General features: G+C 41.2%; 2 protein-coding genes across 12 annotated transcripts in view; one reads left to right on the top strand and one right to left on the bottom strand.

The window, feature by feature from the left end:
* Window positions 1-23,938, top strand: part of LOC117477162 — a 120,355-nt gene that overhangs the window by 22,077 nt on the left and 74,340 nt on the right. The window lies entirely within an intron of this gene.
* Window positions 1-23,938, bottom strand: part of LOC117477161 (collagen alpha-1(XII) chain-like) — a 67,119-nt gene that overhangs the window by 15,529 nt on the left and 27,652 nt on the right. The window contains exons 3-7 of the mRNA XM_034123789.1: window positions 13,788-13,937; window positions 13,302-13,421; window positions 12,546-12,710; window positions 12,172-12,318; window positions 9,374-9,519 (exon numbers count right to left, since the gene is read on the bottom strand). Coding sequence (XP_033979680.1) covers window positions 9,374-9,519; window positions 12,172-12,318; window positions 12,546-12,710; window positions 13,302-13,421; window positions 13,788-13,937 — 728 coding nt within the window. The remainder of the gene's footprint in view (window positions 1-9,373; window positions 9,520-12,171; window positions 12,319-12,545; window positions 12,711-13,301; window positions 13,422-13,787; window positions 13,938-23,938) is intronic.

The raw sequence follows: 23,938 nt of genomic DNA, 5'->3' as shown, positions 1-23,938 counted from the left end.
ATGGAGAAAATAAGTTATATAATTATTAACCAGAGGGATGTTTCTCACTATTTTATGCATAGAAACAACAGACGACTGTGTGTGAGTCTGTTAAATACAAACATGGTGATGTTTTGTAAATTATTACATGTCTCTTATTTAGCACAGAATATGATCCTATCCGTGACATATGGATCTTAACAAAGATCCGCTATATCAGATACCTGTAGATCTATCAGCTGTTTATTTCACATGAGTTCCAGTGTGCTAGCTTTTTAATCACTGCTCCCCCTGGTGGATCCATGATCCATTGCAGCTGGTTTCATTATAATTTAATTTATTTATCAAGGGGGCGTATCAAGTCATGCGGGGGGTTTTCCTTTCAGCAGGGGCCCACACCGTGCAGATCACGGACCCACATGGGTAGGGGCTTCCGAAATGAGGTGCTACATCTGTATAGTGTTCTGGTTTAGCTGACATTGTGGGGACCATCTGTTTACAGTCACATTATGGGGACTCTCATATGGGGACAATGTGTTGTATGACTAATCTTAGGATAACAGTTATTTTCCCAATACATACTTAGTCTCCCATCATTTAAAAGCAGAGGTAAGTCAAAGTTCAATGGCGTTTAGCCTACTTGTTTTGCCGACATCATGGGGACCATTTGTTATCTGGCACTTTATGGGGACTCTCATATGGGGACAAAAAATAGAAAAATGTGTATATCAGTACTTTACTTATAGGGTATTGTTGATCATATGTTGGTACCCCAGAAAAATTATTCCATTTTAGTAATTACACTTTTTTGTTTTATGGCTAAGCTTAGAATAACAGTTATATTTCCCATCATTTAAAAGCAGAGGTAAGTCCAAGTAAGGTTCAATGGCGTTTTAGCGTACTTGTTTTGATGGCATAGTGGGGACGATTTGGTAACAGGGACTTTATATAGGGACTCACATTGAGGGACAAAATACTGGAACCCCAGATAAATTATTCCATTTTAGTAAATAAAGTTCAAATTCCCAATAAATACTTAGTTTCCCATCATTTAAAAGCAGAGGTAATTCCAAGTAAGGTTCAGTGGCATTTTTAGCATACTTGCTTTGCTCACATTGTGGGGATCATTTGTTAAAGGGCCCATGTCATGGCCATTTCCACTGATCATAATTCCATTGTTAAGGTCTACTAGAATAGATTTATATTGTGCAATTTTCCAAACTCACATTGGTTTCTCAAACAGCATCTCTGTAAACTACGTGTATTCACTGAATTTCACTCTCTGCCTTTAACGGCTCGTTGTAGCTCCAATAGCTCCAGCCCCCACCCTCCCTGTGAGCACAGTGTGCTCTGATTGGTCGGGACGTTGTGAATCGCACTGAGCTCCGTGGAGGTGTTGTTTCCTTGTTTAGGATACATAGCGAAACACAGCCAAACTCATCCTGAGCACACACAAACTCACAGCCGAAGTAAAAACAATAAGTGTGGCTTGATATTGAGTAAGAAAAAGGTTGATAAACGCTGTGAGAATGGGTCTGCAGAGAGAATTTTGCCGCGATCCCAACTGTCTGTTATCAGCCTGCAGCCAGGGAGGAGAAATCAGCTGAGCTGCCTGCTCCCTGCACACAGATGTGTGTGTGAGGAAGTCCGTGGATTGGTCAATTTGGACCAATCAGCGGGGGCTTAACATAACGGCTCCGCGGACGTAACGTAACGGGTACGGCTTGACATCATGCCGTACCCGGAACGAAATGGAAGAATCAAATAGCAATAACGTATCTCCAACGAGGCGTTTTGGGGAGGTATTTTCTGTGTTAGAGTTTTACTCGCTACAGGGTGTACTTTGAGGGTTTGTGACTCTGCACACCGTTTACATGCATAAAAACCTTCATAACACACAAGGGGACGGGTAATAACCGGAAAAGCATGACATGGGCCCTTTAACAGTCATATTATGGGGACTCCAGATAAATTATTTCATTTCAGTAATTACACTTTTTTGTTTTATGGCTAAGCTTAGGATAACAGTTATATTCCCAATAAATACTTAGTTTCCCATCATTTAAACGCAGAGGTAAGTCCAAGTAAGGTTCAATGGCATTTTACCATACATGTTTTGCTGACATCATGGGGACCATTTGTTATCAGGCACTTCATGGGGACTCTCATACGGGGACAATATGTTGGTATAAATTATTCCATTTGAATAATTATACTTTTTAGTTTTATGGCTAAACTTAGGATAAAAATTATATTCCCAATAAATACTTAGTTTCCCATAATACAAATGGCGTTTTAGCAAACTTGTTTTGCTGACATTGTGGGGGACCATTTGTTAACCTGTTAAGCCCTGTTACGACCCGTCCTCTACCAAGTGGTAGTGGCTCGTGGGAAGACCCGCAACATAAAATAAATCACACAAAACACGCAGCACTTATCGGCGAGCATTTATTTAAGAGCACAGCCGTTACTTACATGGGCCCACCGGCAAACGAACCACGTCTGGAGGACGGCAAAAACAAACAAAAGGAAGAAGGGGGCCTGGGCCAACCAGTCCACTGGCCGTAGGACCCAGAACTTCCCTCCTCTACCCAGAGATCTAACAAAAAAAACCCTACGGGAAAAATAAAGCCACGAAAAAACCTATACTAACAGGTCCTCCAGAGTTCACACATTATGGTAGCAACAACAGGAATCTACAGATCCAAACGGCATGAGAGAGATTGTTAACGGTAAGAGACTACCGGCATCGGGGAAAAGGGGCCCTCTTCTCCTCCAGCTTCTCCTTTTTAAGTCCCCAGCTGAATGGCATTAGGACACCTGGGGGAGGCGGAGCCAGGGGCGGACCAGGTGTACCTGCGCAGCAGAGAGACAGAGAAAAACAACAACAAGAGCACGTAACACCCCCACCATGAGTTAGTGATTTTGTTTTGTTTTTTTAAAGACAACAAAAACAATCACAACAAAAGACTTTTGGTCGACAGACGTGCTCAACCACTCAGTCCACACACCGAACAGGTTACATATCATAAGCGCGACAATGCATCAGCCAACACATTGTCCTTGCCACGAATGTGTTTGACCTCAACATTGAAGGCTTGCATGAAAATGCTCCACCTGATGATTGATGATCAACCTTTGATTTGTGTTACGCATTCTCTGCAGGAACACAAGGGGGTTGTGATCGGTAAAAATAGTGACAGGGATGTTTGATGACCCAACGTATACCTCAAAGTGGTTTAAGGCCAGAACCATAGCCAGTGCCTCCTTTTCGATGGTGGAATACACCCGCTGGTGTCGATTGAATTTTTTTGAGAAGTATGACACCGGATGCTCCACCCCATCGACATCCTGCAGCAAGACAGCTCCGGCCCCAAATTCGCTCGCATCAACTGCTAGTTTAAAGGGCAGATCAAAGTTTGGCGCTACAAGCACAGGAGCATTAGTCATCAGCGATTTAATTTGCTGGAAAGCATGTTCACAGCGCTCAGACCACACATAAGGAACTTTTGGGCTTAACAGATCAGTTAACGGAGCAGCAACAGCTGAGAAATTTGTACAGAACCCTCTGTAGTACCCAGTCATCCCAAGAAAGCAGCGCAGGTCACGTCGAGAAGCCGGAGCAGAAAATGCCAGGATTGCTTCCACCTTGGCCTGGACCGGCCGCACATCCCCGTTGCCAACCACTTTCCCCAAATAGACCACGGTTGCTTGAGCAAATTCACATTTTGCCAAGTTAATAGTTAAGTTCGCCCTGCGCAAGCGCTCGAACACCTCCGCCAACTGTTCCATGTGCTTTTGCCATGACTCTGAATAAACCACAATGTCATCCAAGTATGCTGCACACCCTGACAGACCCGACAGCAAAATATTAACGAGCCGTTGAAAAGTTGCTGGCGCATTGCGCATCCCGAACGCCATGACAGTGTACTGTAGGAAATTATCTGGTGTCACAAACGCTGAAATTTCCTTAGCGCGACTAGTTAGTGGAACTTGCCAATACCCTTTTAACAAGTCGATCTTGGAAACAAACGAGGCACTGCCAACCTGGTCGATACAATCTTCCATTCTGGGCAAAGGATAACTGTCGGGCTGTGTCACGTTGTTAACCTTCCGGAAGTCTGTACAGAAGCAATCAGATTTATCCGACTTGCAACCAGTAAGCAAGGCGAGCTCCACAGGCTTAGGCTGGGCTCAGCAATCCCGTTCATAAGCATATAATCAACCTCCTTCTTAAATCGACGGCGTTTGTCAGGGTTCACACGATATGCGTGTTGTTTAATCGGCGGTGAGTCACCTACATCAATATCATGTTCCAAAACCGTCGTACAGGAAGGTACATCAGAAAACAGTTGCTTGTTGGACAAGATCAGTTCACCTACGTCTGCACGCTGCGTAACAGGCAAGTGTGCTAAATGAGCCTCGATATTCACCAGGATCTCTGAATTTCGCAGCCTCCTCTGTAACACCGCCTTCGACTGGACCACAACGTCTTCATCCCCCCCCCCCCCCCCCAAATGACCGGGGCTTCAGAGGTGGCAGATGTGTCACTTTCAGCACTGGACAGCGCCACCACACAGGCAGCTACAGGTTTATAGAGATCAGCACCGGACAGCTCCCCTGTTAGAACAATAGACTCGGCAGTATCAGCAGCTAAGCCACTACTCGAGTCAGGCGCATTCGCCCTCTCGTTGTACGGCTTCAACATATTAACGTGACAAAGCCTGCTCTTACGACCCCGGTCAGGGGTAGCTCCAGCTGAAGTTGAAGCTCGCTCATTGACGGAGAGACCTCTGTCTCCTCGTCTTTGGGAGAACAAGCAACGCCCCCTTCCTCCTCCGACAACACTTCCTGCATACCAGCGCAGCCAACAGCTGTTCTTTAATGACTTGTTTCCTGCTTTGTTTATTAAACGCAACGTCAAACCTGCCTGCGATTAACTCAAGCTGCTGTTTGTTACATGCATCCAACTTCCCCCGAGTTGGAACATTAGCAAACTCCTCCAAGTCAAAATCCATTCTAACGTTGAAACTCACCCTAAAACCAGTAACCAGGTAGACTACTTAGGCAACTCTACACTGCACACAAACAAACAAAACACATGCTGTCAAGGGCCATTCTACAAAAGAAACACACTCACCACACCGGCACCTGCCCGAGACAGCCTTTGGACGAGCCCCCATATGTTACGACCTGTCCTCTACCAAGTGGTAGTGGCTCGTGGGAAGACCCGCAACATAAAATAAATCACACTTATCGGCGAGCATTTATTTAAGAGCACAGCCGTTACTTACATGGGCCCACCGGCAAACGAACCACGTCTGGAGGACGGCAAAAACAAACAAAAGAAGAAGGGGGCCTGGGCCAGCCAGTCCACTGGCCGTAGGACCCAGAACTTCCCTCCTCTACCCAGAGATCTAACAAAAAAAACCCTACGGGAAAAATAAAGCCACGAAAAAACCTATACTAACAGGTCCTCCAGAGTTCACACATTATGGTAGCAACAACAGGAATCTACAGATCCAAACGGCATCAGATAGTTTGTTCACGGTCAGGGACTACCGGCATCGGGGAAAAGGGGCCCTCTTCTCCTCCAGCTTCTCCTTTTTAAGTCCCCAGCTGAATGGTATTAGGACACCTGGGGGAGGCGGAGCCAGGGGCGGACCAGGTGTACCTGCGCAGCAGAGAGACAGAGAAAAACAACAACAAGAGCACGTAACAAGCCCTGAGCCTGTTTTTCAGGTCTCAGGCTCGAAAATGACATTCCCAGAACAAATTACCATATCTTCCCTTCTAAAAGGGTTAAATTAATAATCTTTTTTCTCAAAGTAATGATAAACCTGTGAGTTGGATGTAGAAAAGTCAGAATCAATATAGATGTTTTTTATTTTAAAGAAAATTCAGATTTTACATAGTAAAAAACTGTAAATTATAGTGTCCGTCCAAAAATTATTTTTTACAGATAGTGAAAACTACCCTTGGATGATGGGTTAGTAGACTAAAAGCTTTAGGAATCCAAAGTACAACATATAATAAGTACCCTGTATCAAGATTGATGCAAAACAAGTGACATTTGACCTTTTTAGAGAGATTTAGCAAAAAGAAACCACTTCTGGGGTCATTTGGGTGGATTTTCCATATCTCTGGCCCCCCTTGCTCGATTTTGATGGTTGACACCTCTTTCTGACCGTTAGAGCGAATAGAATCGAAGGGGGAGGCCCACACACACACTCATTGTGAAACAAAAAGGTGGGGGCTATGCGCATGTAATTTTGCATTAGAGTGAAGCTACACTCTAGCTGATATCTAGAAACGGAAAAACATGGATTATCAATCTCATTGCTCATGGATTATCAGAAATCATTTCAAATACAAATCTTAAAGGTCCAAAAAAATTGTTTCAATAAGACAAAGGTCCGTTTATTACGGTCTTTTAAACAATTGCAACAAGATTCTTAAAGGAGAGGTGTCATGCTTTTCCGGTTATTACCCGTACCCCTTTTTATGCATGTAAACGGTGTGCAGAGTCAAAACCCTCAAAGTACACCCTGTAGCGAGTAAAACTCTAACACAGAAAATACCTCCCCAAAACGCCTCGTTGGAGATACGTCACTGCCCATTTGAGTCTTCCATTTCGTTCCGGGTACGGCATGATGTCAAGCGGTACCCGGAACGAAATGCACCAATCCCGAAGAGCCGTTACGTTACGTCCGCGGAGCCGTTACGTTAAGCCCCCGCTGATTGGTCCAAATTGACCAATCCACGGACTTCCTCACACACACATCTGTGTGCAGGGAGCAGGCAGCTCAGCTGATTTCTCCTCCCTGGCTGCAGGCTGATAACAGACAGTTGGGATCGCGGCGAAATTCTCTCTGCAGACCCATTCTCTCTGCGGACCCATTCTCTCTGCAGACCCATTCTCTCTGCAGACCCATTCTCTCTGCAGACCCATTCTCACAGCGTTTATCAACCTTTTTCTTACTCAATATCAAGCCACACTTATTGTTTTTACTTCGGCTGTGAGTTTGTGTGTGCTCAGGATGAGTTTGGCTGTGTTTCGCTATGTATCCTAAACAAGGAAACAACACCTCCACGGAGCTCAGCGCGATTCACAACGTCCCGACCAATCAGAGCACACTGTGCTCACAGGGAGGGTGGGGGCTGGAGCTATTGGAGCTACAATGAGCCGTTAAAGGCAGATAGTGAAATTCAATGAATACAAGTAGTTTACAGAGATGCTGTTTGAGAAACCAATGTGAGTTTGGAAAAATGCACAGTATAAATCTATTTTAGTAGACCTTAACAATGGAATTATGATCAGTGGAAATGGCCATGACACCTCTCCTTTAACACAAGGTTGCAAAAACAAAAATAATCTGTATGCAGCAGTTTTCATTGTTATTGTGTCTGTGCTTGATCCCTCAGAGTCGCAGTGTAAGAGCTGCACAGTTATGAATAAAGGCAGCTGCACCCTCTTTCATTCAGCATTCCCATTATTGCTTTATAAATGTCTTGCCCCCTTGTGTGTCCACTGAGGTTCGTCAGGCCCAACACATCTTCAACAAACTCCCCCTTTGCCTCATCATAAAAACTCACAAACACCAGCAACTGAGCATTTTCAGTGGTGTCAGTGGACTCATCCACAGCTAAGGAAATGCACTGTGCATTTTTTATTCCATCACAAAGCTGATTCATCAAATCACCAGCCAGTATTTATGTTCTTCTGGTTGCTGTGGAATCTGAGAGGGGGATTTGCTTGATTTGACCTGTTATTTCCTCTTTTTGTTTGCCTTCAAACATGGTCTCCATCACTTCAGTCATGCATTCTTTTATACTTCAGTTATTATCCAGTGGAATGTCCTTACCTACTGGCCTAGTTCAATCAAAGTGGTTACTTTTTTTTGGCTGGGTGTAGTTTTACACACCGTCTTATTTTACTTTCTCAGGACTTAAAACTGTTTTTTTGGGGGCAGACCCCCACAAAGAAAAATATATATTTACACACGTAAGGTCATCATCTTAACAGTGTTGTATGCTCATCCGTGAGCAGAGCATCAAGTTGACATGTCTATTACAGCTGAATGCGGCGATTACCATTTTGTTCAGCAAAACGCCTCACAAACTGATTAAGATCAACAGCTTTAGTGCGTTTTAATTCAATGCTGAGTACAGCCACACTGACAGTCTCTTCTCTGTCATTGTAGACCGCACCTCATTCCTTCAGTACTTGGGTCCGAATGCTTCTCGTTTTGCGCCGTCCCGTTCAAATGAAATCAGGGCCGGGGGAGGGGTTACAAGACGTGCGTCTTGTGCTGCATTCACTTGCACTCGGACATTAGAGACTTTCTCTCTCATATGTCCGATGAGCCACAACTTTTCTTTCAAAACAAAGCTGCCAACTGGGGTGGCAGCTGGGGTGGCAAGGCCTATTTTTAGGGTGGCAGTTGCCACCCCATGCCACCCCGGTAGGTGAAACTAGGCTACTAGCTACAGTACAGATGCAACTAGATGAGCTGTTAACTCTCGCTCTGACTTTTTTTTTTTAAACACACACGCATTTTTCCCACCCGCATTCCGCGAAGACCCGCCCTACTGTGCCTCTGATTCGCAGACTGTTGGTGGGGGAAAAAAAGCTGACGGGATGCTGAATGTGATTGGACCAATGCGTTGACAGACACACACACAGACAGTGGAACAGTCGGACATGCAGAGCGCTGTTTGCAGTGGACATAGCGGAGAATTTTGACTCGTTGCGTTGTGGCGATGTCTCGCAGATAACACGGATAATACAGATAATACATATGAGAAGTATAATTTGCTCAGAGTCCAGAGACAGTTGTGGTTCAGTCCGGATCCGGAGTCCGGACTTTGAGGATGCCTGCATTAGATTAACCTATGGATTAACATCAGCAGCGTTTTTATCGTTTTAATGCCATTGAAGACCATTTTGGAGAGTAGAGAAAAGATAAATAATAAGGTTTTGTGAGTGATTTTCGGTGCAGTAATCTGTTAGCCTTTTTCGCTCGTTGCTAATTCAGAGGCTCATTGTTAGCATTGTGGGTTTTCTTTTGAAAAAAAAAAAAAAATGATCAGTTAGATGAGTTTCTTCCCGTTACATGGATATAAAACATTCATAGTTTATTAAATGAACATGCCCTCAGACACTGTTTCCTGCAAGATGTTGCGGCAGTGCCCCGGTACCGGGGTCTCTCGGGCTTAACAGGTTAACAGGCACTTTATGGGGACTCTCATTGAGGGACAAAATACTGGCTAAAATACTTTTTTGGCTAAGTTTAGGGTGACAGTCACATTTCCCTCATTTGGCTTGTCATTAGTTCCACCATATCCCCCTGAAAACCTCACAAGTTGGATTTAAAAGGTCTCGTTACTCTACCTCCTGCTCCAGCTGAGGCTCGGTGGCGTTGGTGGCTCTGTACAGCATCATATATCCCGTCGCTCCCTCCGCTGCCCCCCATCTCACCTTCATGGTGGTCGAGGTCTCATCGTACACATTCATGTTCTTCACGGCTGAAAGTGGCACTGAGGCGACAAAAACACAAAGTCAGACCGGTGAAAAGCACAATGTTACGTTCATCTTTTTGTCTTGGTTTGATGTTTTAATAGTACAAATCCAATGCTTAGATGTATTTGAAGTATCTGAAGAAGATTTCTTGGACCAAAAGACTGACTGAGTGGGATGGAAATGACATTATTCCCGATATTTGATATTTGGAGGTGGTTTTGGCACAGAGAAATGGATAATGATACAAACAGGCGAGAAACATCAAGGTCATATTTTTTGAAAATCCCAGAAAGTCCCAAAGAGATCATCGAGTTTAATGCTTTTTGATGTGCAGAATATCTAGTATCACATTGTCCAGAAACAGCTTCTGGTTTTTAAAGGATTTTTTTCTGGGCTCAAGGATATTTCTGCTGGAGTAATCATATTTTTATATATAACAAGGTTTGTAACAGGGTTTTTACATGTGAGAGAATGTCAAAAACACACAGGGAAAGCATTGCATTAGAACGAAACTGCTGCCCATTGAATAAAAAAGTCTAAATAAGTTGGTTTACACCATATTAGCAAGTTGTTTTAAAATCCTTTTCTACGGGACACACAGACAAATCTATTTCTCACTCATTTTGGAAAACAATTCTATATATTGTATGTTAGTCATATAATTAAAAGGGTTCATAACATACATTTCAAGGACTTTCCAGGCAATTCCTTTAAATGTAAGGACCCAACATTGAATGGTTTCTGACACAACCCAAGATGGGAAGGTGTTGAGTTAAAAAATTGACAAAACTGTGGGAAACAGACATCTAAACTTAGCCTATTAAGTAAAAAAAAAAGTAAAAATCGGACTTCAGTTTTCCTTTAATGCAGACAAACTATTTATGTCTATTATGATATATATTTTCTTTTATTTACCAACCTTCAAGGACCCATAGGAACCATTGAAAGCCAGCCTTGGTTCAAAAAGCTGTTGGAAATTGGATGAATATTTGGATTTCTTCCAAATTATCCGGTCGCTTTTTTGCATGATTTATCTGTTGTATTTCTTCTATGTCCTATATTCATGTTGCTCTGTTGGAGGAGCCTGGGACTTCAGTTTTTCATTGACATATATACACTGTAGCTAATGAACAAATGACGATAAAGCCTTGAAACTTGAATCTTGATTTTTGAATCTTGAAAAATCCCCTTTGTATTTCCTCCTAGTTTCCATCACAAGAATGAATAATAGAGTAAAATTCATCATCTTTTCGGATTTAATCATCTGTGCCTATTTATCAAAAGTTCATTTGATTTACTGAAACACTTGTTTGAACTTTTTTTCGACATGTCACCTTTTTCATCTTTTTTGATCTGTTCTACGACAGTATGAGTTCTTCTTTTCAAACGGTCATTAGTACCACCATCTGCACCGGGTAAAAGCAGATGTGATTTACCGAGAAGTATTATCATGTCTTTACTCGGACTAAAGGAACATGTCGTCCTTCATAAGCAGATAAACGCCCTCGAGCATCTGCAAAACGAAATGAAAGCCATAGTAAACATTTCCTAAATGTATGGTTGTCAGAGTTAAGTGCTTTGGCATTTTTAAAGTGCGGAAAAGTATAATTTATTTAAAAGCTGACGACGTTTCCACCTGACTTCCAACACAGGTAATGACTGGAGATGTAAATCTGACTCAGCGCTGATTAAAGAAGAAACTGGAATTACAGCCGAAAGCGACGGCAGCTCCGGCTTCATTTCAATAATGACGTCCTTAAAGATGTCTTCAAAATTCGAAGAGAGTAGATGTTTCATTTATTAAAAGGCAGAATTCTGCATTTACTTTAAATTTGACAATTTATGGTGTGCCTCCTGGGGAAAGGAAACACCACATAAAGACATATATTAAAATATAATCTAAATCTACAGAAAAATTGAATATTTTCTAAGATTCTAAAGTCATCCAATAATATCTGGACTAAAGTCACAGATTTAGAATGAAAACATTTGGAAAATACATATTATACATATGTTAATTTGTTCCAAATGTTCTTGGTGTGGATATAACGGTATCGCTCTTACTCATAACCATTAAGCCTCCGTTTAAGACATCGCTCAAATATTTTGGAAAAATTGGCAGAAATCGCACTTTTCAAGCAGGATTGGACATATTCGTCAAAGGTAACACAAATATTTAGGTTTAATCGAAAAATAAAAGTGTGTTTTGTAATGTTATAGCCTCAATAAAGCAGCCAAGATGCTTTACTGTCGGAAGATTCCCTTTTAAAATCATGATATCTAAATCTAACAGAGTATTTTTAAACACGAGTGTCTGTATTTCTACTTGAGTAAAGGATGTGTGTACTTCTACATGAGTAAAGGATGTGTGTACTTCTACTTGAGTAAAGGATGTGTGTACTTCTACATGAGTAAAGGATGTGTGTACTTCTACTTGAGTAAAGGATGTGTGTACTTCTACATGAGTAAAGGATGTGTGTACTTATACTTGAGTAAAGAATGTGTGTACTTCTACTTGAGTAAAGGATGTGTGTACTTCTACATGAGTAAAGGATGTGTGTACTTCTACTTGAGTAAAGAATGTGTGTACTTCCACTTGAGTAAAGGATGTGTGTACTTCTACTTGAGTAAAGGATGTGTGTACTCCTGCCTCTCTGCTCTCTTCCTACCTGGATCCTTGACGCTGTTACACAGGTTGATGGTGAGCTCGTCCACGATGTCCAGCAGGAACATGAATTCGTTCACGTTGTACATGTGGATGTCGTCGGGGTCCGAGGCGATTGCCCTCAACTCGTCCTCATTGGCGTTCTTCACACCTGAGACGGAGAAAGATAGGAGTCAGAAGTGTGCCGGAAAATTAGAGCCTAAAATCAAGACGAACATGAAATAAAGGACTCAAATATATTCTATTTTTGTGACATTTACATTATTTTATATGACCTTATTTAAAAACAGCTTCTTCTTGTTGTTAGCAGCATTTTACAACTGTGTTATTTCCATTAAATCTTGTTAGTTGCATGTCTTTTAATAAATACCACCGTACCGACTGCGTAGAGCTCGATGCCGTTCTCTCTCAGGCTCTGCGAGGTGAACACGATTTCGTCCTGAGACTTTCCGTCAGTGATCAGGATGCCAATTTTTCGGGAGTTTTTACGCATCCCCGCGCTGGTTTTGAAGTTATTCTGCAGGATATAGTTCAGCGCCATCCCTGTGTGAAACAAATAAAGACTTTAACAACCTCTAAACTTCAGACTGCATTAAATAACAGTGAAAATAAACTATATTCTTAACATGTTTCATATAAAGTGCTTTACATAAATGGAAAATAGACAAGGAATTAATGTAAAAACAGGTAAAAGATGCCATTACATATATACATTTAAATATATATATCATATAAATATTCTAAAGTTAAACAAAGCCAAACCTTCAGGGGCTTTGAACCAACATTCAACATCATTTCCATTCATTACAGTATTACCAAAACAATCTTTAAATCTGAGTTAGCACATACATTTTCTCAGTGCAATAATATTTGTACATGTTCAAATACAAAACATCTAACTAGTAGTGTAGACTGCAAAAAAGTTCCCATACATTTTTGGGGGAAAACTCATATTTCTCACAGATAACATCAACTTTCTGAGTGATAAAAGCATCAGTTCTCTTCAGCTAATAAGTATTTTTTTTTTTTTTTTTTTGTATTTATCTATAGAAGGACCATGCATACAAAAACGTTAATCTCAGCAAAGAGATGCAATATGCATAAAGTAAATTCTCTATCTGTTGCTTAACGTACCTGTCATGGTGTTTCCTCCTTTGTACGGCAAATTAGCGATGGCATCCAGCAGGGAGTCCTTGGTGCTATGAGCGTTCAGGTGCCACTCAGTTTTTGGGTCTCCACTGTACTGAGCCAGACCTGAAGCAGGAACAAAACACCAAGGACACAACAAACTGTCTTTAGAATGAACTATAGCCCAACGTTAGCCACCTTTAGCTTAGCGGTGGTGACGTGAAGTCATGTGACCGTGCTGTAGTTCCTTTATAGCCCAACATTAACTTTTTACTTCAGGAAATCATAAAGTGGTGTTAATATGTGGAGATTATCCTGCTGAACTAAACGTGTAAGTATCATAAACGTTTCTTTCGTATTTACTGCAATAATCCAAAATCACATGGAGAAAAGCCATTGAACCAGGGAGATGCTGCCTTCAGGATCCACTCAGAAATACGACATCTCTGTACACCTTTATAGAGATAGAGATAGATTGCTGTGAGATATTACCGATCTGCACTCTGTCAGGGCTGATGTCGAACACGCTGACCATGCGAGCGAGGAAGTTTCTGATGGTTTTGAAGTTCAATCGCCCGACGCTCCAGGAGCCGTCGACCAGCAGCACAAGATCTGCTTGTGCTGTGGTATTACACTTAGTGCCTGCAGAGAAACAGTGAGGAAGAGGGAGGAGGATAAGAAAGAGACACCTGGTACAACAAAGACAACCACCATGAGTTTTATATGAGGAGTAAGAGACAGATGTATGTGGGGAAAGTGAGAGAAAAATAGCATCACAAGTTGAAGATGTTTACACCACAGACACAGATCAAAATCATGGTACAACAGCTGGTATGTTTTGATTAAGTGCTTTCTCTCTTCCGGGCTTTTTGTCCTCTTCAAGCACAGCAAGATCATTTCAATTTGTTTACATCCAGCGGCGAAAATCTGCATACTTTTCTTCTTCGTGATATACGACGTTCTCCTGCACATTCCTGCTCCAGGCACCTGAAAAATGTCCGCTTGTCCTCTTTCTTTTTTGTCAGTGACACGCCCAGCACTTAAAAAGCCAGACCCCTGTCGGTGCAATTGAAAACAGGTTAAGAGATCATCGATTTGACATTTTCTTTCCAGCAGCAGACCGCAGCAACAGATGCTAAAAAGGAACTCTGTTTGAGTTGTACCGACTGTCGGTAAACAAAACACTCATGCGTCCCTACGACATTCATTAATAAAAACACATGTGATAAACAGAGGCAGCTTTAAGAGGCAATAATGTGCTGCAGACCAGTGTCTCCAGTTGCAACACAGTCTCACTCCCTGATCGTCCAATAGCGACGCTTGGTCAGGGTCCTTTGGCGTACAGTTGTGACGCGCCGAGTCTCCTTCAGCTTCATTAACGGACGTGAAGAGCTTTCAAGTGAATGCAATGTACTCCCATCGGCGGCGGTATTTGACGCTCAGGGAAGCACCTCATCGGTCCATGTCGGCGGCAGTTAAAGGCAATGTGAGCGTCCATTCCCATTGGATAACGGAGGATTTTACACCCGGAAGTAAGTATTCTCCTTACTGTCGATTGATTTTACAGTGATATCTGCACGACTCATCAACTCAAACACACCAGATTATCCTTGTTAATTACACAACATTGATTGGTTTAAATTGTGTGCAATGCTTTTGTATTTTTCCCCTTCGATTCGGAGAAAAAAGTATTTTTTCGGAGTTTGGGATTGCCGAAGACACTACACTACCCAGAATCCTCAGCTATCGTTCTGCTTTGCTCGACAAACCCCGTGATTAGTCCTCAAGCTCTGTGATTGGTTGACCTCCAACTGCATTCCATATGAAAAAAAACATTTCGTAAAAGATAAAATCGTACTTTATTCAGCAGTGCTTGCTTTACTCTGTGAAAGTCATCACATGAATGCATTGTAATGAATGGTTTGGCTGCATTAAATATTACACATCTGTCGTAGTTCTTTATTTATCTACAGAGATCGGGCCTCAGAATAGACCGGAAACTATTCTTTTACCGTTCTGTTTTAATTTCACAATAAAGTTAGTAGTAATAATTTGTTTTGATATTATTGTTTTTTATTAACTACTATACCGCTGGGTCATGTTAAGACCATCTTTTCTGTGTTGCTGTGGGTTTTTTACATCGCTTTTGTGTTACAAATATCAAAACAATAACAGAATATATCCGTCGTAAACTAAACCAGAAACAGCAGTATATTTTATACTTTTACACTGTAAACTTTTTAAGCCGCACCTCCTACTGGTTAAAGCACGTTATTACACGTTTAGAGTAATTGCAGTGCAGGTAGATTGTGTTGCTTTTTAATGACTGTAAAATGCCTTTTTCTTAATGTCTTTCATTTTTGTAAAGCACTTTGAATTGCCTTGTGTTGAAAGGTGCTGTATAAATAAACGTGCCTTGCCTTGCCTAAGGTCTGTTCTATAGGGGGAAAGTAGAAGGTCAATGATAGACATATAGAATAGAAAATATCAAGAAGATACTGTAGTGATCTCTACAATAAAACAGTGTAGTGCAGGACGTCCAAAGATATTAATAGGAGGATGTGCAAAACAGACAAACTAATTAGGCTTTATTAAAACATTAAATAATACTTTAGGTTAAGGTCTTCTTTTAAATACATGTAAGCATAAAGCTTTGGGGGTATCTACAGATAAATATTAAGCCTGACAAAGTACTTAAAGTCTAATATATTGCATGGTTTGTTTTAGGACTTGACAATCAACTTTCCTGCAATGTTAACTATGTTGAAGCACTTATTTTAACCGATATTATACATATGTATTGTACTCTTATAAGATGTATGTAGGTAGAATAAGAAATGTGCAGAATATGAAAGTTTAATGGTGGAGGTACACAGATATCGATAGATGTCTTGTGATGCACTGTTGAGGAACCTGTGACCTAAGTTTTTCATTCATCGCATAACTACACCGTAGTTGTGTATATGATATGTCAATAAACCTTAGAAAATCTTGAAATCTTGAAAGGGATGTGCCAAATAGCCATTATATACAGTTTTTGATGAACGATTAGAGAATAACGAGTAATGAATATACTTTATAGGGATCTGCAGATAAATATTTAGTCTTCTCAAGCACCCACTACCAAATATCTCGCCTGATTGTTGGCACTTGACAATCACCTTCACTGAATTTTACTCAGGTGTAACTAAAGTCTGATTTAAGGCAAGGCAAGGCAAGGCAAGGCAAGGCAAGGCAAGGCAAGGCAAGTTTATTTATATAGCACCTTTCAACACAAGGTAATTCAAAGTGCTTTACAAAAATGGAAGACATTTTAAAAATGGCATTTAAAATCAGTCATTAAAAAGGAAAGATAATAAAATAAACATTAAAAGAAAAAATACATGGATAAAAGTTAAAAGTTACAGTGCAGTTTAAGATGTGAATAGTTCAATTAAAAGCAGCGGCAAAAAGAAAAGTCTTCAGCCTGGATTTAAAAGTAGTAAGAGTTGCAGCGGACCTGCAGGTTTCTGGAAGTTTGTTCCAGATATTCGGAGCATAATAACTGAATGCTGCTTTACCATGTTTAGTTCTGACTGTGGGGACAGAAAGCTGACCAGTCCCTGAAGACCTGAGGGTTCTGGATGGTTCATAATTTAGCAGTAGGTCAGACATGTATTTTGGGCCTAAACCATTCAAAGCTTTATAAACCAGCAACAATGTTTTGAAATCTATTCTTTGACACACAGGAAGCCAGTGTAAAGACTTCAGAACAGGAGTGATGTGATCCACTTTCTTAGTGTTAGTGAGGACTCGAGCAGCGGCGTTCTGAATTAGCTGCAGCTTTCTAATAGATTTTTTAGTGAGGCCTGTAAAGACACCATTGCAGTAGTCGAGTCTACTGAAGATAAAAGCATGGACAAGTTTTTCCAAATCCTGCTGTGACATTAGTCCTTTAATCCTAGATATGTTCTTTAGGTGATAGTAGGCTGATTTAGTAACTGTTTTAATGTGACTGTTGAAACTCAGGTCAGAGTCCATGACTACACCTAGATTTCTGGCTTTATCTGTTGTTTTGAACATTGCAGACTGAAGCTCAGCGCTAACTTTTATACGTTCTGCCTTGGCTCCAAAAACCATTACCTCAGTTTTATCTTTGTTTAATTGGAGAAAGTTCTGACACATCCAGTCATTGATTTGTTCAATGCACTTACTCAGTGTTTGAATTGGAGGATAATCTCCTGGTGAAATTGTTACGTAAATTTGTGTGTCATCCGCATAGCTATGGTAACTTATTTTGTTGTTTTTCATTATCTGAGCCAGTGGTAGCATGTAGATGTTAAAGAGAAGAGGCCCCAAGATGGAGCCTTGAGGTACCCCACATGTCATATTTGTCAACTCAGATGTGTATTTACCTATAGAAATAAAGTTTTTTCTGTCCTTTAAGTAGGACTCAAACCAATTTAGAACTGTTGCCGAAAGTCCCACCCAGTTTTCTAGTCGGTCTAGTAATATGTTGTGGTCAACAGTGTCAAATGCAGCACTGAGATCTAATAATACTAACACTGAAGTTCTGCCACTGTCTGTGTTTAAGTGGATGTCATTGAAGACCTTTACAAGAGCAGTCTCAGTGCTGTGGTTTGGACGAAATCCTGACTGGAACACATCCAAACAGTTATTTAAATGCAAGAAGTTACTCAACTGTTGAAATACTACTTTTTCAATGATTTTACCTAGAAATGGCAGGTTTGATATTGGCCTGTAATTGTTCATTACTGAGGCATCTAGATTATTCTTTTTTAAGAGCGGTTTAATGACTGCAGTTTTCAGGGCCTCTGGAAAAATACCTGAGTGAAGAGATGTGTTTACTATATGAAGTAGATCTGAGGCCATGCAAGGAAAAACATCTTTGAAAAATCCTGTTGGAATAATATCAAGGCAGCAGGAGGAGGATTTCAGAAGTTGAATAATGTCCTCTAAGTTTTTACCATTAATCTGATGGAATTGTGTCATGGTGTTTGAATTGATATTAGGTGGACATAGGGACAAAACATTTGCTGTACCTGATGTAGAGGCACTGACTGCTTTTCTGAATTTTGTCAGTGAAGAAGGAGGCAAAATCATTGCACGCCCTGGTGGATAGAAATTCAGAGGCTACTGACACTGGGGGGTTAGTTAGTCTGTCTACGGTAGCAAACAAGGCACGTGCGTTGTTTTTGTTTTTGGTAATGATGTCAGAGAAGAAAGACTGTCGTGCGTTTTTCAATTCCAAATTATAAAGGCCAAGTCTCTCTTTATAGATTTCAAAGTGAACCTGGAGATTTGTTTTTCGCCACCTACGTTCAGCTTTTCGACACTCTCTTTTTTCTGTTCTCACGGTCATGGCCTTTCTCCATGGAGATATTTTCTTGCTAATCACTTCCTTTACCTTAGTTGGAGCAATGGTATCTATAACATTTTTAATTTTTGAATTAAAATGATCTACTAGCTCATTTACTGAGATGTTAGCAGGGGCAAGTGTGGATGAGAAATTATGAGTAAACATTTCCCTAGTATTTTCAGTTAAATATCGCTTTGTGGTTACCTCTTTCTGAACATTTTTGTGAACAGAAATAGAGCTCTCAAAGAAAACACAGGAATGATCAGAGAGTGCAACATCAGTCACCACAAGCTTTGAGATATTCAGACCCTTTGAGATAATTAAGTCCAGAGTGTGCCCCTTATTGTGCGTGGGCTCCGCCACATGCTGAGTCAGTCCATAGTTATCAAGAACACAAAACAGTTCTTTAGCCCCTCTGTCCTGGGGGTTGTCAACATGGATGTTAAAATCACCAACAATGACTAAACGGTCAAAGTCAATACACACTATAGACAGCAGTTCAGTAAAATCATCAAAAAAGCTTGCACAGTATTTGGGTGGTCTATAGATATTTAGGAACAGAGCTCGAGAGGAGCATTTCAGCTGAAGGGCCACATATTCAAAAGAAGCAAAGTCCCCATAAGATGTCTTCCTGCATTGAATGGAATCATTGAACAAAATAGCAACTCCACCCCCTTTCTTATGCATTCTTTCCTGACTCATAAAACTAAAGTTGGGAGGTGTTGATTCGATAAGAACAGCTGCACTGTTGTTTTGTTCAATCCAAGTTTCCGTTAAAAACATAAAATCGAGATTGTGCTCAGTGATAAAATCATTGATTAAAAATGTTTTTCCTGCCAAAGACCTGACATTTAATAAAGCTAGTTTAAGTTTGTTAAATACACTATCAGTAAAACATTTTGTGACAAGCTGTGGCTGACATGGAATCACTGCTAAATTTGATAACCTCACACAAACGTTTGAGCACTTCCTGTTTCTAAGCTGATTTACCGCTCTTAATCTATTACCTATCAACACAGATATCGGCAAAGCTACTGGCAGGCAGGGCCCCGGCATGTGCTGGAAAGAGTTGAGAGTGCCATATGCCCTTGAGCCTGGACCCAGCACATATCAGTAAAAGTTTGTTGCGTTTTGTACACACACATCCTTATCAGGCTTCGGAGACTGCAGATGCTTTCTTGAAGGGATGGGAGGTGGTTGACATAGGCACAGTGATGAAGACGGGGGAGATGGTGCGCGTCTCTGCTTCGGTGATTTTGGTGGGCGTCGTTGAGGGGCGGGGGTAAAGGACATGCTGCCAACCCTGCATCTCGCCTTCATGCGGTCATCGAACTCCAGGGGGGAGGGCGAGGGTGAAAGGGTGAGCGGAGAGTAGAGAGAGCTGGGAGATGAATGAAGAGTATCCTCCAAGGCGTTGACAGGGGGGGTGACGGGCAGTGGAGACTCCTCCATTTGTGTCATAGGTCTCCCATAATCAGAACATTCCTCAGGCGGGTGCAGTGATACTTCTTCAGGGTTTTCTGCGCAATGTGTTGTGTCTTTCTCCTGTTTTGATTCCTCTTGCCGCTTGTCCTTGGCAGAGGGAACAGATTGCTGACGCAGGCAGTTGAATATGTTAGAGATAAACAATTTCACTCCTGACTTGTTCAGGCAAACTCCATCTGCCTTAAAAAGATGTCTGCGATCCCAGAAAAAGTTAAAATTGTCAATAAAATGGACAGAATGGTCAGTGCAGGCAGCTGAAAGCCACATGTTCAATGCAAACAGTCTGCTGAATCTCTCCACTCCTCTTCTGACTGGCGGTAGAGGGCCACTGATGAACACCTCCGCATTTAGAGAGCTGACAGTTTCCAACAGACATTTAAAGTCTTCTTTCAGCGCTTCTGACTGTTGTTTCACAACATCATTTGTTCCAATATGTAGTAGCACATTCTTCACAGTCGGATGTTCAGCCCCAATATGCAGGATCTTCTCAGCCAAGTCGGAGACCATATCCTTGGGAAAACAGAGTACTTTGGTGTTGTTCTTACTACACAGACCTTTTACATCTCTTACAGCAGAATCACCCACAATCAGAGTTTCAGGCCCAGCCGTTAGCTTTCCCTCTAGCCTTTTACTTTTGGAGTAGCTATTGGTCCTTACCCTGCTGTGTGAAGAGGACGGGTTATCCAGGTCATCAGAAAGAGATCTCCGGTTCTCGGTCAGCGGAGCGTATCTGTTCTGGATTGGCACACTTGGTGGTTTAGGAGGATTGTTTGTAGTTCTCCCTTTAGCAGCTGTCCACGGCTGTTTCCTAGTATGAATAGGGGTTGAAGAGGCACTCTTCCTGGGTGATAACAATGCAGGCCAGCCGGTCGCATCACAGATTTCAGAGCGCTGGGCTCTGCCTGTTATTCGTCCTCCCAAATCCCATGGAAATGATTTACTCTTAGGCTTTGCACCCAGAGAGTTCCAGGGAGGACTACCACTTGTAGATTTATTACCCAGTACACAGCCCTCCTGTTCCTTGGAAACCTTGTAGCTGCTAACTAGCTGTGAGTTAGCATACCCTTTTCCATTATCTTGCAACACTGGTAAAGTGGTGTTATTCCCACAACATAGTCCATTCACTTCAACGTTAACTTCCAACCGTTGCATTTTCATTTCCAACACAGCCATCTTCTGTTGAAGTTTGTGGAAGTCATCTGTAGAGAACGGAGGCATTTTGCTACCAACTAGCTTAAGCTAAATAGCATGCAGTAGCCTACCAGGCTTTAGCTGTTGCTAGGCCACGCTACTGTAAGACTGAGGTCGTCGTAAAAATGTTGAAATATGGCTGAAACCCTCCGTCTATTTACGATGAATAACTGTCCCAGTGATAAGTTAAAGTCCAGGAGCCGCTGCTCGAAGTTTTCAGAGAATAAGAATAGGAAAATCAGCATAAAAAGTAAGCAGAGGCAAGAGCAAGCAGAAAAGCGTCTGCACTGTAAGAAAGATAACAGTAGTCTAAGTAGTCTAAATAGCAACTAACTATCTCCCCATAAAAAGAGTGACAGTCCTCTACAGATATAATTAGACATATTTCGACAGGTAGGAGTGCGACACCTGTTCCCCCGCAGACTGGAGGACTTTACAGTGAAAAGAAACTCTCTGCCTTCACTGTCAGACTGTCAGAGAGGGGTTGTTTATATTTCACATCATTAATCTAAATTTGTAAAGTAACTAAAATAAATGTAGTAAAAATACCAGGTTAACCTTAAAGAAAGCCCTCAGGATTATAAAAGACCGCCATCACCCCAGCCACAAACTGTTCTGTCTGCTGCCGTCTGGCAGGCAGTACCGCAGCATCCGCACTAAAACCACCAGACTCAGGGACAGCTTCATCCCACAGGCCAGAAGACTATTAAACACCTGAACTTAGAAACAACATCCATAACATTCATATGGCTGCAACATAGACATTATTTATCTAATATATCATATTCCAATCACTTGTATATAGACTCTTATTGCACTATTTCACTTTTTACTATTTTTCTTTTTGTATTTACTTGCACTATTTTTTCTGTGTATCTGTTTTATTGTGTTGCACTGTTGGAGGAGCCTGTGACCCAAAGGGGGGGGGGGGGGGGGGGTAGGACACGTTCGAGTCCTGTTTTGGATAGTGTGCCGTGGATGGGTTTCTTTCCATCTCAAAGTGCTTTTTGACGCTCGGCGTAAACTTTGCGCACTGCCACTCCAACATCCAATCACAGAGCTTGAGGACTAATCACGGGGTTTGTCGAGCACAAAGCACATGGTGTGGTAAATCAATGTTGTGTAATTAACAAGGATGATCTGGTGTTTTTGAGTTGATGAGTAGTGCAGATATCACTGTAAAATCAATCGACAGTAAGGAGAATACTTACTTCCGGGTGTAAAATCCTCCGTTATCCAATGGGAATGGATATGCATGTTAATTAACAACTAGTTGATGGTGAACATGTGTACCTTAATCTAAAGTGTTACCAAAGTTTTAAGAGTGAGCTCAGGTTTAAACGTCTTGTTTGGGATGTTTCGTGTTTCTGCGGTGTGCTGTTCTGTCAGAGGGTTGAATTATGGACCAAAAGTCCTTGCCTTGCTTTTCCTTCCCCTCGCTTGTAGATGGGGTTTACGGTGATGGTGTAGGTGGTCGTGGGCTGCAGGCGCTTCATGACGGTGGAGCTGCTAGTCCCGGGGACCTTCAGGAACATTTCTTTCCCCCCGCCAATCGGAGAGTACTTCAGCCGATAATGCGCCACTTTTCCCGGCGCTGGCGTCCACGAGACTCTCATGGATCGCTCGGTCTCCTCCGACACCGCCAAGCTTTTACCGGCAGCAGAGGCTGAGAAGAGAAAACAATTAATATATATATTAATATTAAAGAGTCAGCTTAATTATATTATACTATAATGCCACTAATAGCTTGTACGATATTATGTATTTATTTAGTTATATATATATATATTTATTTATTTATTTATTTATTTATTTATTTATTTATTTATTTATTTATTTATTTATTTATTTATTTATTTATGTATTCATTCATTTATGTATTTATTTATTTTATCTATTATTTTATTTTCTTCTCAGGCCATATATTTGCAATTATATATACACATATAGATCAAAATTCATGATATGTTTATAGATTAAATATGAAAATAAATAAATAATGTGAGTGTTGACATTTATTGCCAATATTTAGTTTAATTTAAATCTTAAATAATACTTTAAAATATATTATTTGCAGGGAAATACATTAAAAAAAATACATACATTACCCCATATTTAGCCTTTTATAAATATTGTGCTTCCTGTGATTTGAATATTGCACTTCAACATAATGCGATGATGTTTTCTTACTATAATTACACCTCATTATCATCGTTAACATGTGTTGTATGCACATGATTATATTGTACACACATATTCTTTTGGGGGCTGTTTAACTTCAATAATGATATTAATATTGGGAGGGATGAAACCCTCTTTAATGGTCACACATGCAGAGCACACAGCACACACTGTTCTCTGCATTTAACCCATCCTAGTACCAGGAGTCTAGCACTAGGAGTCTAGCACCAGGAGTCTAGCACTAGGAGTCTAGTACCAGGAGTCTAGTACCAGGAGTCTAGTACCAGGAGTCTAGTACCAGGAGTTTAGCACTAGGAGTCTAGCACTAGGAGTCTAGTACCAGGAGTCTAGTACCAGGAGTCTAGTACCAGGAGTTTAGCACTCGGAGTCTAGCACTAGGAGTCTAGTACCAGGAGTCTAGTACCAG

This window comes from Trematomus bernacchii, unplaced genomic scaffold (assembly GCF_902827165.1).
Source record: "Trematomus bernacchii unplaced genomic scaffold, fTreBer1.1, whole genome shotgun sequence".
Taxonomy (NCBI): Eukaryota; Metazoa; Chordata; class Actinopteri; order Perciformes; family Nototheniidae; genus Trematomus; species Trematomus bernacchii.
The sequence above is the reverse complement of the archived record's forward strand: the minus strand, read 5'-3'. Positions and strand labels throughout refer to the sequence as shown.